The 16,200-nt window shown below is 41.0% G+C and overlaps 1 protein-coding gene across 2 annotated transcripts in view; it reads left to right on the top strand.

Annotated features, from left to right (window-relative positions):
• The window catches only part of LOC124615630 (GPI ethanolamine phosphate transferase 1), a 264,269-nt gene that overhangs the window by 44,961 nt on the left and 203,108 nt on the right, over positions 1–16,200 (top strand). The window contains exon 3 of one of the 2 annotated variants that reach the window (XM_047143638.1): positions 616–715. In XM_047143638.1, coding sequence (XP_046999594.1) covers positions 616–715 — 100 coding nt within the window. Of the gene's footprint in view, positions 1–615; positions 716–1,649; positions 1,762–16,200 lie in introns of those variants that run through there. The other variant, XM_047143639.1, reaches the window with a different exon arrangement.

Raw genomic sequence — 16,200 nt, 5'->3', positions numbered from 1 at the left:
TGTAATATATGTATCTGATCGATACTGTTTTCATGGTGTGGTAGATTTGTTACACAGTTTACTTGCATCAATGTTATTGCTGTGCCTACAAGTAAATGCTGAGCTTTCCTGAAGCAGTGTACAACCATTTGACTTCACTTATGGAAATACAAGCATATGACCACCTCTATGGATTCACTCATACCTCCTGAAACACAGTGGGTACACAGTCTAAGTGTCCCAGTAGCAACTGCATGTTAACAGATACAGTTTAAGCTATCGGGCAGCATAGAAAAAGATGAACAATTTTGACTTAATCTTGTGTCTTGTCGATGTAGTTGCTGTTGGGTAAACAGTGACTTTTGTGAGAGCCTTTTATATGTTTTCTAGCAGTCGTACTTCAGATGTGGCAAATTTTCTTGGCTAATTGTAAGTCACCCATTTGTGCTACATGTCCATAACATTTCAAACGTGTTTTTGTGCAAAGGAACTTAATTGTACCATCGGAGAAAACATTTATTCTGGGCTTTTGCTCATCCAGATAGCTTCTTTCGTATGCATCTTTTAAATTATTACCTATCTGCAAATTTTGTTGTGATCATAAACTTTTCAATCAGCTATGCATTTTGTTTTCAGGGGTGGAAAGAAAATCCTGTTGAGTTCGATACTGTGTTCAATCAGAGCCGCTTCACATGGTCCTGGGGAAGTCCTGACATTCTACCTATGTTTGCAAAAGGTATGTATACTCATTAATCATTAGATCAGCTATGTTGTTAAATAACTACAGACAGTATTTTCATACAGAGTGTACAAAGAAAAAACACCAAAGACATGTAGTATGTTATGGTCATTTTTTAAGAAGGTACCCAGTGTGGAAATGCATAGTTTCGGCACTATGGGCCATCAGAGTTTGATAATGATGGTGTTGGAGCTTCTTTGGATTGTGTTTGGTATCCTCCCTAGTTATGCATCCCCATTAGCTATCAGATTGAAGTGGACACTTATGACACCACAAACAGCTCTCCAATGGATTACACTGAATACAAATCTTGACTAGGGTGACAAATCCTTCCCATCTGTGACCAGATGCAGTATGCTTACTTCTGACAGGGTATTGATAATTATTGGTAATGATCTGTCTAATCATGTTACAAAATTTGAATTTTAAAATCCTTTTGGCCCACACAGTAAATATGTAAAAACATTACCACAGAATAGTACATAAAGTAATATGCTGTAACTTCCAGTGTTATGCGTGCACCGTTTCATAGTTTGTGCAGGAAGTTTGTGCTTGATTTGGCCTCTAGAGGCCACCTAGCCTGCTAATAAGACAGCAGATGCATGTGCAACCTGCAAGCTGCAACACCTATTGTAACTAATTACTTTATAGGCCGGAGCACAAAGCTCCACCAGGCACTTGTGTATCATTCATTGTATTGTTACTCTGCTTTCCATATATGTGAACAGTTTGAGCAATAAAATGTAGTGTACTTTGGGTTAGAACACTTTTTGCAGATGAATATGGTATTTGTCTCCACATGTCCCACTTCAGTCATTAATCCTTTGAGTTTCATTTCCATGGAAGTGGTGCTTCAATCTCTTCTTGAGCAGCAGCAGCAGCAGCAGGCACTGGCAGTTGCTATTTCCAGTTTAATGACTACATTGGCACAACCTGCAACGCTGTCAACAACATATCCACCACCATCCGCTGCATATGATGGTGCAGCAGAAGAATGGTATACTTATGAGGAATGCTTTCAGCAACATTTCCAGGCATTTGAGGTAACAGAAGTAAACTTGTGCAAGGACCTGTTTTTATCGTGAATTTCGCCCCAGTTGTTGTGTGAGCTCGCTCCCTTACAAGGACCTCCAACTCTTTCTTTCGTTCAGATGTGAGAGTTCCTTTCTGCCTATCATTGTAAATCTACTCATGTTATTGCTGCTTTTGTCAAATTTTACCTCTGCCAAAAGTTATCAAAACGGTCATACAAGGCATGGGCACCAGAACTATGTGAACTTAGCCATTGTTGTAATTTTGTGACAAATGTTCATAAGGAATCCTACACCAATTTTGGGGTTCGTGATGCAATCATACGTTTTGCTCCTGATAAGGAAGTTAGTGAGCAAACTCTGCAGTGTGAAAATCCTACGCCTACTGAAGTTTTGAATGTAGCTCATTTGAAGTTTCATGTGCTGCAGGTTGTCAGACAGAAGCCTGGTTCGGCATTTCAGAAATCAGTTCCCCTCACCCCTCCCAGTCATCAGTTCATTCGCAAGGGAATTTAGACACTACTGCAGCAGTCCAGCTAGTGTCTTAATGTATAGGTAATCATTGTTCACGACAACAACAGTCCACATCACAACAGCGACAGCCTCATGCTCTGCCGCCTTCATGCTCATACTGTTTCATTAAAAAAAAATGGACTGCATGTCTCAAGTGCTGAGCAATGTGTAATAGGTACCATAAGAAATGACACATTGTTTCTGCGTGAAACTCTTTTCCAAACCTGAGTGAGGATGAAAAGAACATGGATGTGAATAGTGTGTCAGCAGTGACGGTGTCTCAAGGTAAGTTGTATATGAAGTGTGTGTGTTTAACAAACCATTGAGAATGATGATGGACAAAGGTGCAGCAGCAAAGTTGGTGAATTCTCAGACTCATGTGGATTTGGATTCTCTCCTTTTGACTCCAGTGTACCAGAGGCTAGTGAGTTATAACAAACAACAGATTCCCATTCTTGGACAGTTTTCTGCACCTACTGTGGTTTGTTCATTAACATTCCTAGTAGAAGACAATGCTTACACTGCAAATCTGTTTGGCTTGGACACTTTCAAACTGTTTGAATTCTCCATTGATGATGAAGTGCATTTGGTTTCTAATCAAGTTCCGTATCAACAGTGGCAGACTCCCTGTGCTGAATTTCATGTATATTTTCTCCAGGACTTGCTTGTGCAACTGAATTTCAGGCTCATATTATGATGAAACAGTCTGCCTGCCCGTTTTTCTCTGGCCCAACTGTTACTGGTACCCTCACAGGATGAAGTAAATGTAGAATTTGATCATCTTCAGTACCTTCATGTTAGTCGATCTCTTTCTTCCAGTGAATGGTCAAGCCCACTGGTGATACCCAAAAAACCTACCGGTAAAATACACCATACACCTCTTCGGTGATTTTAAAATGCCTATTAATGCACAGTCAATCATTGATACCTACACTTTGCTATGCTGTAACAAGCTGTTCGCAAAATTATCAGGAAGCCATTATTTTTCAAAGATTGACTTGGCAGAGGCATATTTACAGTGGCCGCTCGGCGAGGAATCTATGTCTTCTAGTTACCAATACCCCATTTGTGCTTTATCAATACCAGCATTTACCTTATGGTGGGGAAACACACCATTATTTTTCAGTGCTTTCTAAAGCCACTTATTGTATCACTTCCAGTCTGCATCAACTATTTAGATAACATAGCAGTGTGTGGTGCCTCTATAGAGGAACATTTGCAGAACCTTCATGCTCCATGTTCTTGTTTTACAGCCTGCAGGATTAAAGTGCAATTTTTATAAGACCCAGTTTTTTCAACTATCCATTATTTATTTTGGTTTAGAAGTGTCGCATACTGGCATTAGACCATTGAGACAGCATATTGATGATATTGCTGTGTTCCACACCTCATATCCATCAATGAATTAAAGGCATTTTTAGGCAAAACTGCATACTATCACAAATTCATACCAGATGCTGCTACTGTGGCACAACCATTCTATGTATTATTATGTAAAGATGTTCCCTTGCGCTGGTTTCCACTTGTGACTGGGCGTTTAAGTTGCTGTAATCTGACCTCCAGGCCATGCTCCTGATCCTTTGAAAAATTATTTTGGATTACAAAATTGTCTTTCTGTTTGGGATGGCGTGCTGCTATTAGCTACAGATGACACTACTCCACCGGCTGTAATCCCATCTGCCCTTCAGTGGGAGGTTATGCGTTTATTGCATGTGGACCACTGCATTGTGTCACATACAAAAGCAGACATGTTTTTTGGTCAGGCATTGATTGGGAAATGTGTGAGTTGTTGCAGCCTGCGCACAGTGTGCCACCCATCAGGCAGTTTGCCTTGATTCTTTGTCACTATGGCCAGATCCACAGTAGCCTGGGAAATGAATTCACATAGATTTTGTGGGTCCTTTTTTTAAATTTCCACTAGCTTGTAATTGACGTTTATTCTAAGTTTCTGTATGCTATATGGGGGTGCATTGTCTGTCTACTTCTGCAGTGGCAACAATTTCAGCTTTGTCCAAAATTTTTGGAATGGAAGTTCATATACTGTAGTTACAGGCAACCGTGTCCAGTTCATATCTCAGGAATTTGAAGATATTTGGAAAAAAAAAAGAAGAAAAAAAAAAAGGAGGTCGTGTCCACCATATCACGGCTCCCCCTCTCTGCTCTCAATCAAATGGAGATGCAGAATGACTAATATGAATATTTAAGACTCTGATGAAAAAAGTCCATTTTGGATATGCCGCCAGAAGTAACTCTTGACCGGTTCCACAGTTCTTGTAGGTTCAGTCCTTTTGACGATAAGAATCCAGTAGAGTTGTTGCATGGTCGTCAGCCACAGACTCTGCTACATCTGTTTCGGCCAACCCCACGCCATCAATCAGCACTGGTGCTGCAACCTTCTGGCCCGACACAGCTGTTTGGGCTCATGGGTATGGCCGCTTGCCGAAATGGGTGCCAGCGGTAATTGAGAATACCTGTGGCTGACACCTGTGTGTTGTCTACATGACTGAGGGGGGCATCATTACACATTGACCAGCTACACTGAAGTGCCAAAGAAACTGGTATAGGCATGCGTATTCAAATACAGAGAGATTATATATAAAAACAAAGATGAGGTGACTTACCGAACGAAAGCACTGGCAGGTCGATAGACACACAAACAAACACAAACATACACACAAAATTCAAGCTTTCGCAACAAACTGTTGCCTCATCAGGAAAGAGGGAAGGAGAGGGGAAGACGAAAGGAAGTGGGTTTTAAGGGAGAGGGTAAGGAGTCATTCCAATCCCGGGAGTGGAAAGACTTACCTTAGGGGGAAAAAAGGACAGGTATACACTCGCACTAACGCACATATCCATCCACACATACAGACACAAGCAGACATATTGGTCTTTTAAATATGTCTGCTTGTGTCTGTATGTGTGGATGGATATGTGCGTGAGTGCGAGTGTATACCTGTCCTTTTTTCCCCCTAAGGTAAGTCTTTCCGCTCCCGGGATTGGAATGACTCCTTACCCTCTCCCTTAAAACCCACTTCCTTTCGTCTTCTCCTCTCCTTCCCTCTTACCTGATGAGGCAACAGTTTGTTGCGAAAGCTTGAATTTTGTGTGGATGTTTGTGTTTGTTTGTGTGTCTATCGACCTGCCAGCGCTTTCGTTCGGTAAGTCACCTCATCTTTGTTTTTATATATAATTTTTCCCACGTGGAATGTTTCCCTCTATTATATTGATATCACAAATACAGAGAGATGTAGACAGGCAGAATACAGCCTATATAGACAACAAGTGTCTGGCCAAGTTGTTAGATCGGATTCTGCTGCTACAATGCCAGGTTATCAAGATTTAAGTGAGGTTGAACCTGGTATTATAGTTGGCGCATGAGCGATAGGACACAGCATCTCTGAGGTAGCGATGTAGTGGGGATTTTCCTGTACTATCATTTCATGAATTTACCATGAATATCAGGATTCCAGTAAAACATCAAATCTCCAACATTGATGCAACTGGAAAAAGATTCTGCAAGAACAGGACCAATAACAGCTGAAGAGAATCATTCAGTGTGACAGAACTGCAACCCTTCCACAAATTGCTGCATATTTCAATGCCGGGCCATCAACAAGTGGGCTTTTGGAACTGGAGGCCCACTAGTTTATCCTTGATGACAAAAAGCTTTACACCTCGCCTGGAACTGTCAATGCTGACATTGGACTGTTGATGGCTAGAAACATGTTGCCTGGTCGGACAAGCCTCATTTCCAATTGTATCAAACAGATGGATGTGTACGGATATGGAGACAACCTCATGAATCCATGGACCGTGCATGTCAGCAGGGGACTGTTCAAGCTGGTGGAGGCTCTGTAATGGTGTGGGATGTGTGCAGTGGGAGTGATATGGGACCCCTGATATGTCTAGATACGGCTCTGACAGGTGACACGTACATAGGCATCCTGTCTGATCACCTGCATCCATTCGTGTCCATTGTGCATTCCGACAGACTTGGGCAATTCCAGCAAAACAATGCGACATCCCACACGTCCAGACTTGTTACAGAGTGGCTTCAGGAACACTCTTCTGAGTTTAAACACATCCACTGTGACCCACGCTCTCCTTCCTCGGGTGCATCGCCAGAGGGGGTCACGGCGCTTAGTGTGTGATCGCTGGCCGCTTTCGGAGAGAGAGGACGTACTAGCATACATGCAGTTTGTGTTAGGTGGCCCGCATGGACGGCCACATTTCATAAGCGGGATTGTATTGTACGGTGAACTGTTTTGAGGTGGGAAGCCATGCCTCATCACGGTTTGTGTTGCGACTTATACAGAAGGGAAGTGAGGCAATGTGCCTGGAGGCATTATGTTCTGCTGTTTGTATTATCAAGTTCCTGGCTTCTTGTGGTAAGATTGCTCTTTCCTTATGCATTGTAGCCTCCCTTAAGGAGGAGCCTTTGGACAGAGCAACATTGAGTGTTCAATAAGCGTGCAGTTGAAATTACTGTTATAACCAAATACGTCGTTGCTCTGTGATTATTAAATACTGTTGGCAAGATTACTACTTTTTGACAGAGTGCCGTTGATATTCCTGTTGCTGTTAACGTGCACCGTTGAATGGCAATTTGTTTAACAGCAAAGCAACGAGCCTTTCGACAGAGCAACATTGAGTGTTCAATGAGCGTGCAGTTGAAATTACTGTTATTACTAAATACGTCGTTGCTCTGTGATTATAAATAACTTGGCAAGATTACTATCTTTCGACAGTGCGCCATCGATATTTCTTGTTGTTATTAACATGCGCAGTCGAATCACAATTTGTTTAACGACAAGCCGCAAGAAGAGCCTTTCGACAAAGTGCCGTTGAGTGCTCAATCAGTACAGTTGAAAATACTGTTATTACCAAATGTTTTACAGCCACTAGCAGTTGTACTCTGGGCTTGTGTCTTGGTGGATTACATAGGTTTTTTTTATATTGCTGTTTAAGCCCCTTTAGTTGTTTAAACGTCCTTATTTTTAATGTATGTATATGCTGGGTCACAGCAGATCTGGCAACTTAAGTATTACTGTTGTCACTAACACCTGCTACTTGTTGCTTCAGTGATTATCTTGTTGTAGTTCTTTACCTCCGTCTGTTAATATTTAAAAGGTAAAATAATTCTGGGTATTTAATAGTATTATCCGCAGCAGGTTTACCTGGTAGCTTACGGCCATCAGCTGTAGTATTCTGAGCTTGTTCCTTGGTTGATTACATTTTTTTCTAATTTTATGTACATATGTACTGTTTAAATTGTGTGTGTGTGTGTGTGTGTGTGTGTTTAGTCACCACAGATCTGAGAATTAACCTATCATTATTGAGAATTGTGCCCCAGTTGTTGGTTTGGTTGCATAGTGACCATAATTTTGGTATATCGTTTTATATACATTCTTCCGACTTAAGGTTTGTAAAGACAAGAAACGTCTGTATTTATGATCATTGCAGGACCGATATTGGTTTCTGATGTTCCGCTCCCAACTGTGATCCTGTACCCTGTACCATGGGCACGTATTTGGGTTGAGAGAGTTGCCTATTCTGAGGCGCGCCACTTGCTATCTTTGTCGGAGCCTGTATTGCTTGATCCCCCGGAACTTGGCCTAGCCCTCCCACTCCCACTCCTACTTAACGATAAATCCAGCCTTGAGTAGGACCATATTACGCTGACCACCAAAATCCCCAGACATGAACATTATTGAGCATATCTGGGATGCCTTGCAAAGTGTTGTTCAGAAGAAATCTCCACTCTCTCATGCTCTTACGGATTTATGCAGAGCCCTGCGGGATTCATGGTGTCAGTTCCCTGCAACACTACTTCAGACATTAGTTGAATCTGTGTGTTCACAGGGGCCTTACACAGTATTAGGCAGGTGTGCCAGTTTCTTTGGCTCCTCAGTGTATGACGTCGCATTGATGGTTGTGCACCGAGTGTGCTTCTGACCCCCCTCCCCCTCCTCCCGCATCCTCCATCTGCCTGGATGTCTCTTACATCGCAGTGGGCACCCTCGCCTTCTCTGCCACTGCTGCTGACATCTTTACCAATGTGTCCTCTGCAGTGGATGTCCCCTTCAGCTGCCAGGAGATATGGTGGGAAATGGAGGCTGCACCAGTGTCGCCTGTCCTACTGTAAGGCCTTTCACAGGCTGTGGGTGCCACACCTGTTCGTGCTCGCACCACTTCTGACCTGACAGCCTCCGTCAACCACAGAAGAAATGGATGTGAGCAATGTGGTCACTTCTTTGCAAAGGAAGAGGAGTGCTATAACTACCGATGTTGTGTCTCAATCACTTCATAGTTCACATGTGAAGTTTGTGCTTGATTCAGCCACTGGGGGCCACCAAGCGTGCTAATGTGAAAGCAGTTGCATGTGCAGCTTGCTTGCTGCACTCCCTGTTGGACCTAATTACTGTATAGGCTGGAGTGCAAGACTCTATTGGGAACTTGTGTATCGTTCATTGTACTGCATTTGCCTTCCATGTGTGTGAACAATTCAAGCAGTATATTGCACTGTTCTTTGGGTTATATCATAATAAACATTGCATCCTTGTGAATATAAATACAGCAATAATTATGAGCATTTAAAACTCACTACATACTAAAAGACATATGTACAAATTAAATACATGTTCTCAAAACATCTTTATAAGTTGTGTTTACTAAACTGAACATAATTTCACTGGTTCATGTACTACAAAATACAACAACAAGATTTACCTGGATTTTCAGGGACGTCACTTGTGGTATAATGAAATGTGGTCAAATCTCGTTAGGCAGAAAAATAAGAATAACTTCCCAGCACCTTTTTAGATTATTTCTTGTTGCAGATCATCCATTTAATGGAACGTGACATAAAAAAAGAATGGGTGTCATCAAAGTTGGAAAAATAAGGCAATTTCAAGCAATAAACTTAAAAATTCAGTTATACACAGTGAACAATTTACTATTAAAATGTAATCAGTTCTTTGGTGGAAAAAGCTATTCTCATATGAACTTTCACATTGGTGCTCTTTGATTATTTCTTTATTATTCAGGCCAACACTGTAACCATCTCAGTCTTCATAAAGAAGTGTTTTTTTATTCCTTTTCCTTTTTTCCTCTTTTTAAAAGCTTGCAGAGTGGCATAATAATACAGGGGGGCAACCTTTAGTTTGTAGTCTTCTTTGCGTACACCATCATTCAGTTCTTCCCATATTCCTCTTAAAACTCCCCATATCATTGGTATATTTTGGGGTCTTGATTTCATTAGTCATATGTATTGCCACCATTACTTTCTTTTTTCGTATCAGCAACCACACCACATCTCATCATCCATTGCTCCACAATATATACACTACTTTTATCAATAATTATTTTGGCTTCCACACCAGTATACAAAGGCAAAACTTTTTACGCTATTCTTACAGATCAGAAATAGTTCTTTAACTATTTTAACATCCAAAACATAAATGTAAAAATAGTGTATTGTACTAAATAATAATTACAATAATTTATATAAGTTGATAAGACTCTTTGATACATGTTGCTGTCAGTACAAATCCTTACACATCCATGTTTCTGACTGAATCCTTGCTTCCTCAGCTACTACTTACTGATACATTTTTCAATTTTATATACCAATACTACTTTCTGTACTACTTAACAGTACCATCATGTAAAGGTGAAAATACTTATTTCCCTCACAACAAATCGACTGTGCCTTTGGAATGCCCAGTATGTTGAGTGGCAAGATAAAAGTGTCAAAATGGAACCAATGACAGTGCTTTCAGTTACACACAGTGAACAATTTACTATTAAAATGTAATCAGTTCTTTGGTGGAAAAAGCTATTCTCATATGAACTTTCACATTGGTTTCTCATGGTGCATTACAGACAGCCTAGCATCTTCTGCTAACTTTAGTTTAGCTACACCTAATAAATGCTCATTACTCCAATTTCCAAACCTGGAGCTGTAACCAAATTTTCAAAAAACACAAAGACATCTTCCCCCAATTTCCCGCAAAATGGACTGACTGACAAAGTGGTATTAGTATTGAGGATAGATACCCTATGGTGTGACAATTTCCTCCCATAGTTGTCCTAATTCTGTCTGCAACTGAGCTACTTATTCTGTTTGATGCTGAATCACCTTGTGAACCGAAATTTGTTTATCCATATCGTCTACTTATTATCAAAGCAAATACACAGTATACTCAAATGATAAGGCAGAAAAATGACTAGGGAAACGGCCTACAGGCCCCAAAAAGCTCTAAAATAGGAAATTACTTATACAGAGGCATAGGACATCCCTGCTGTGGAAACACAGAATTGGCCCTTGTGTTGCACTTGATGCCTGTCTTCATATTTTATAGTGGCACCAAATATAATGGTGTAGTGGAAGACATACTTCTGATACCAGTTATAATGGGATCTCTGGGATGGCTGGGTCTAGCAGCAATTATCTGCTGAAGATGGATGCAGGTGCAGCAGAATAAGGCAGCGAGTATGGTTTCAGTTGCCTGAGACTGCAGTCGTGTGTGAGAGTTGGGTTTGTGAGTGTGTGTATGTGCATATGTGTATGTGTATTGTTGACAAAGGCCATTGGGCGAAAGCTTTAAGTGTGAAACACTTTTTGTTGTGCCTGTCTGTGACTCAGCATCTCCGCTATATGGTGAGTAGCAACTTTCCTTCTCATAATATTGTTACATTCCATCCTGGATTTTCCATTGTTTGAGAATAAGGCAGTATGTAGATACAAGACCCTCATTATTGCTGTTGGTTTACATTCATTAAACTTCGATTCTGCTGGTGTTTATGGTGAGCAAGTCAAATACTCCTTCATGGCTTCTCCAATGCACAGACTTCCAGCCAATAGTCAACACTAGCATGGACCGAGTGCCACTGTGTCAAGGGAAGTCTCGGATTAGATGACCTGTAGCTGTTGGCTGACATCCCTTGCTGTGGCTGCGAATGCGGCAGACTGCCTCTCACCCCAGCCTCACAGAGTAAAGGAGTTTCCTGTTTGAGCCTTGGCAGATGCAGGGATGGCTGGACCCCAGCTTTGTAGTTCTGTGAACACAGCAAGGTGCTGTGCTGCCTGAATGCCCAAACACTCAGGCAGGGACAGAGGTTCAAGGCTTGATGACAGTAGTGGTGGCAGTGGCATCTGCATGCTGCCTACAGGCAGAGCCTGTACATCATATTAATGCTCAGCTGTTCACTGATGATGTGCTGGTACAGTGGGGTTTAATGCAGCTGCTCCTGGCTGACTTTGTGTAAGAGACCGCGTTTGCATATAATGCAGAAATGTGTTGAACATAGTTGGTGACCAAAGTCTGGCTGTTGTCATGAGGCTGTCGATCAAACCACAGAAGCTTGCTTTAGCTATCCCACTCCCTGGCCACTGACATGTGGAAGTCTGATGACATGGGAGGGGCAGCTTCTGCTGGCGTGCTGACCATGCAGGTTGACAACCAGTGGTGGCCAGTGTCCAGTACCTAGTGGTCTGCTCTTTGACTCAAAGCACTCCTGTAGTTTATCCCAGTACACCTGCTTGCTTCATCTTTCACATTTTATTTTGCTTCCAGGGTAGCAGTCCAGGGTAGCAGAATTCCTTAACTTTGTCTACTTTGTGGTCACCAATTTTGATGTTAAGTTTATTGCTACTCTTATTTCTGTTACTCCTCATTACTTTTATCCTTCCTCAATTTACTCTTAATCCATATTCTACATTCACTAGACTGTTCATTACATTCAGTATGTCCTGTAATTCTTCTTCACTTCCACTGAGGATAGCAGCATCATCATTGAATCTTATCATTGGTATCCTCTCACCCTGATTACTAATCCCCCTTTTCAATCTTTGTTTCATTTCCATCATTACTTCTTTGATGTATAGATTGAATAGCAGAGGCAAAAGACTGCTTCTCTGTCCTACATCCTGTTTAATTTGAGCACTGCATTCTTGGATTTCTGTTCTTATCGCCCTTCTTGGTTCTCGTACGTGTGATATTTTGCCCTTCTTTCCCCATAGCTTACTTCTACTTTTCTCAGAATTTCAGAAATGTTGCATCATTTACATTGTCAAATGCTTTTTGTAGCTCAACAAATATAAAGACTTTACCTGTTCTAAGCCAAACAGATTTAATCTAACACGTCCTCAGTTTTCTTTTCCATTCTTCTGTATTTTCATCTAAGCCTTCTGCTGTATTTGATAATAAGTCTTCTGAAGCTCTGTTAAAATCTTTTGGCTAATACAGGATCACCTATGTTTCCCAGGCTGACTCATTTCTATCACATTATCAGACAGTTTCTTCTCCTCATAGAGGACTTCAGTGCTATCTCCTCTGTGTTTAAAAGTGGAAGTTTTCATTACACTGTCAATAGAGGTTAACACTATTTTAATTTCATCAAAGCTTGTTTACTTCTCTGTATTCTGAACCAGTCTTTCCAGGCACCATTTCTTTTTCGATTTCTTAACACTTTTCCTATAACAATTTCACCCTGACTTCCCTCCAGTTCCTATTTATTTCATTCCGAAGTGACTTTTATTGCTGTATTCCTGTCTTTTCCTGAAAATTTTTGTACTCCTCCTTCAGTCAACAAGTTGAATGCATTCACTATTACTGGCTGAAATTAACTGCAGATCCAGTTACTCTGTCTCCTCTCTAACTCCTTCTGCCAGCCCATATTCTCCCATAATTTGGTCTTCTATTCCTTTCCCTAATACTGCATTTCAATCTCCCATTATTATTAGATTATCATCTTCCTTCACATCCTGAATTACCCTTTCTGTATCTTCATATACTTTCTGTACTTATTCTTCTTCTTCTGATTGTGATGTTGGCATGTATACCTGAACTATTGTTTTTGGTGGCAGTTTGCTGTTCAGTGTGATGAAAACAACCCTATCACTGAACTGTTCACAGTAATTCACTCTGTGTCCTAACTTCCTATTCCTGAAGCATCCTACCCCAGTTATACCATTTACTGCTGTTGCTGATGTTTCCTTGTATTCATCTCACCAGGAATCCTTGTCTTCTTTCCATTTCACTTTACTGACCCCCACTAAACCTAGATTGAATCTTTGAATTTTTCTTTTCAGATTTTGTGACTTCCATGTCGCATTCAGACCTCAGACATTGAACACTCCGACCCATAGAATTTTACCTTTTCATTAGGTATTCAGTCTACTTCTTTTAGAACCTCCCCCTTGGCAGTCCCCTCCTGGAGATCCAAATGGGGAACTTGTTATATCCTAGCCAGTAATGCCACCCGAGCCCGCTGCCAAAAGGTTGGCAGCATCAAAGTCCGGACGCCGTCCGCATAAGCAGCGCCAGCGATACAGGAAATCGCCGCAAGTCTGCGCGCGCCACCGCTGGCTTCTGGCTTCTTAAGCGCTGGAGTCGCGAGCGCTAGGACAGTTCTGTATTCGCCGCTCAGTTGTATACTCGCCACCGAATTGTGTACTTGCTAGTCAGTTGGGTGTTCATCGCAGCAGAGTTGTTGTTTGTCGTCAGCCGACGCTGACCTAGCCGCTCCGACTCGAACTAGACAGATTTCCGTAGACACGGAGTTCACGACCTTGTTTCTGTATTTTCGTGAATAAAGATAAGTACCGACTTTTATTTAATCTGAGTGTTTGGGCTTTCATCTTTCTGTTCACTGTTCCAGCGGACCGGTCGGCCCGCTATTAAAAGTGTGGCGGTGACTTCGTAAGCCGTTTCTACAGCGAATTGCTTGTCGCTACGAACACCGCCACAAAAGAACTAATCTGGAATCTGAGAGGAATGGAGAGATCATTATTATTACACTTTTTCAGTTACTTGCCACATACCCTGAGGATACATATTGTGTGTCTTTAATGCAGTGGTTTCCATCACCTTCTTCATCCTCACGTCATTGATCATTGCTGGCTCTTCTATCTTTTAGGGACAGTTTCCCATCTCAATGGCAAAATGTTGCACTGAAATGTTGTCCTCTCCTCTGCCATTGTTGACAAGGCCATTGGCAGAGCAGGTGTGGTTCCTTGTATCAGAAATCTTAAGCCAGCATTACTGATGATTTTTATTTAAAAATTTAATCAGACGGAACACAGGACATTTTTATTAGTAACCAAAGATGCTATTCCTTGACTACCTTCTTAGTCACAAATGGTGTACGGGGAAAATGACCTTTGGTAAGCCTCAGTCTGAGTAAGAGTCTGAAAATGGCCCTGTAAGCCAAAAACTGATTCACTTAATAAATTAATACTGCAAAGTAACTATTTTATGTGTTTTTTATTTACAAGTATGAAGTTTTCCTACCAAGCAGCTGTGGAACAATCCTTTATCTTGTTCATGGCTGGAATCTGTTTCCATTTTTTTTTCTTTCCAGTTAATCCAGATTGTCACCTGCCTTTCCTCTGATTAGTTTAATATGGTTATTCCTCTTTAAATCAGTCTGTATGCATACTCCTGGGTATTTAATAGGTGCAGCTGCTTCCAGTTATTGTTTGATAATTGTGTAATAAAAAATATAACAGATCTTTCTGTCAGTTCATGAACAAACACTACATATGTTTATGTCAAGGATCAACTTCCAATCTTTGCATCAAGTGTTGACCCTCTGCAGATTTCCTACATATTGCTGCAATTTTCTGCAATTGCACATACACTATACATGAGAGCGTAATCTACTGACGGCCTCATGGAGCCTATTTTGTTATTCACTAGATCGTTTATGTATATTGTGAATAGTAATGATCCTGAAACACACCCTTGTGGTACACTAAAAGATATTTGTTTTGTCAGAACATTTCTCTTTGCTATGATCAACATGTTGTGTTCAATTTGACAGTAACTCTTCAATCCAATAATGGAGCTGGCCTGATATTCCATACGCTCTTGTTTTATTCATTAGATCACAGCATGGACTGTGCTGAACAAGTTCTGGGCCAATGAACATTCCATTGATCTGGGTGCCTGCATCCACTACTTTCTGGGTCTCACGGATTAATAGAGTGAACTGGGGTTAACAAGATCATTGTCTGCACAATCTATGTGAATAGCTACAGAGAAGATTTGGTCACCAGAAAGGTCATAATATGTGAGCATAAAATGTGTTCCAAAATTTTATAACAGATCATTGTCACTGACATAGACCTAGAGGTGTGAGCATCTTTTCAATGACCCTTCCTGAAAATGAGAATAAACTGCATATTTTTCCAATCACTAGGGAAGTTTGTTTCTCCAATGACCTGTGGTAGACACCTGCTAGACAAGAAGTAATTTATTTCACATACTTAATGCAGAATTGCATAGGTATCCCACCAGATTTAGAACTACTATAAGTACATAAAGTGCAAAAAGCACAGAAAATGCATTTTGCTGTACATACATACTACAATTTTGGAAGAACTGCATATGGAAAGTATAGTACCTTCATGCAACTAATCAACCTCCCACAGCCTTCTTTTGGTTGCTGCAAATGCTGAGTGGTGTAGAATATTTCTTTTACAAAACCCTTCTGCATACAATTGTGCATCAGGTCTGTCATTGCCATGAACTTTTCCATATGAATGTAGCATGGCACTCATTTCATTTCTTGTGTACTGACATATATTGTAATGCTATTAGCCACAGTCCTTGAATCAATGTACACAGATGGCTAGTAGGCTCCAAAATACAAGAAGAAGACAAGTTGATACCACCATTCTTACAACTTCACTGTTCCATAGTGCCCAAACTATGCATTTTCAGACCAGGATTCCCTTTTGGAAAATGATCTCTTTTGCCATCCCATTCAGTACACACCCTGATACACCCTATAGACTATTGCAATTGAACTACAAAATTAGTGTTGGTTTAATTAATCTGGTGCTGTTTTTAGTGAAATTCTATCAAGCAGGTAACTTACCTAAAAAGGTTCTGTCACATTGATATGAAACAGGACAGCATCTAATAATGT

This window comes from Schistocerca americana, chromosome 5 (genome assembly GCF_021461395.2).
Source record: "Schistocerca americana isolate TAMUIC-IGC-003095 chromosome 5, iqSchAmer2.1, whole genome shotgun sequence".
Classification (NCBI taxonomy): Eukaryota; Metazoa; Arthropoda; class Insecta; order Orthoptera; family Acrididae; genus Schistocerca; species Schistocerca americana.
The sequence above is the reverse complement of the archived record's forward strand: the minus strand, read 5'-3'. Positions and strand labels throughout refer to the sequence as shown.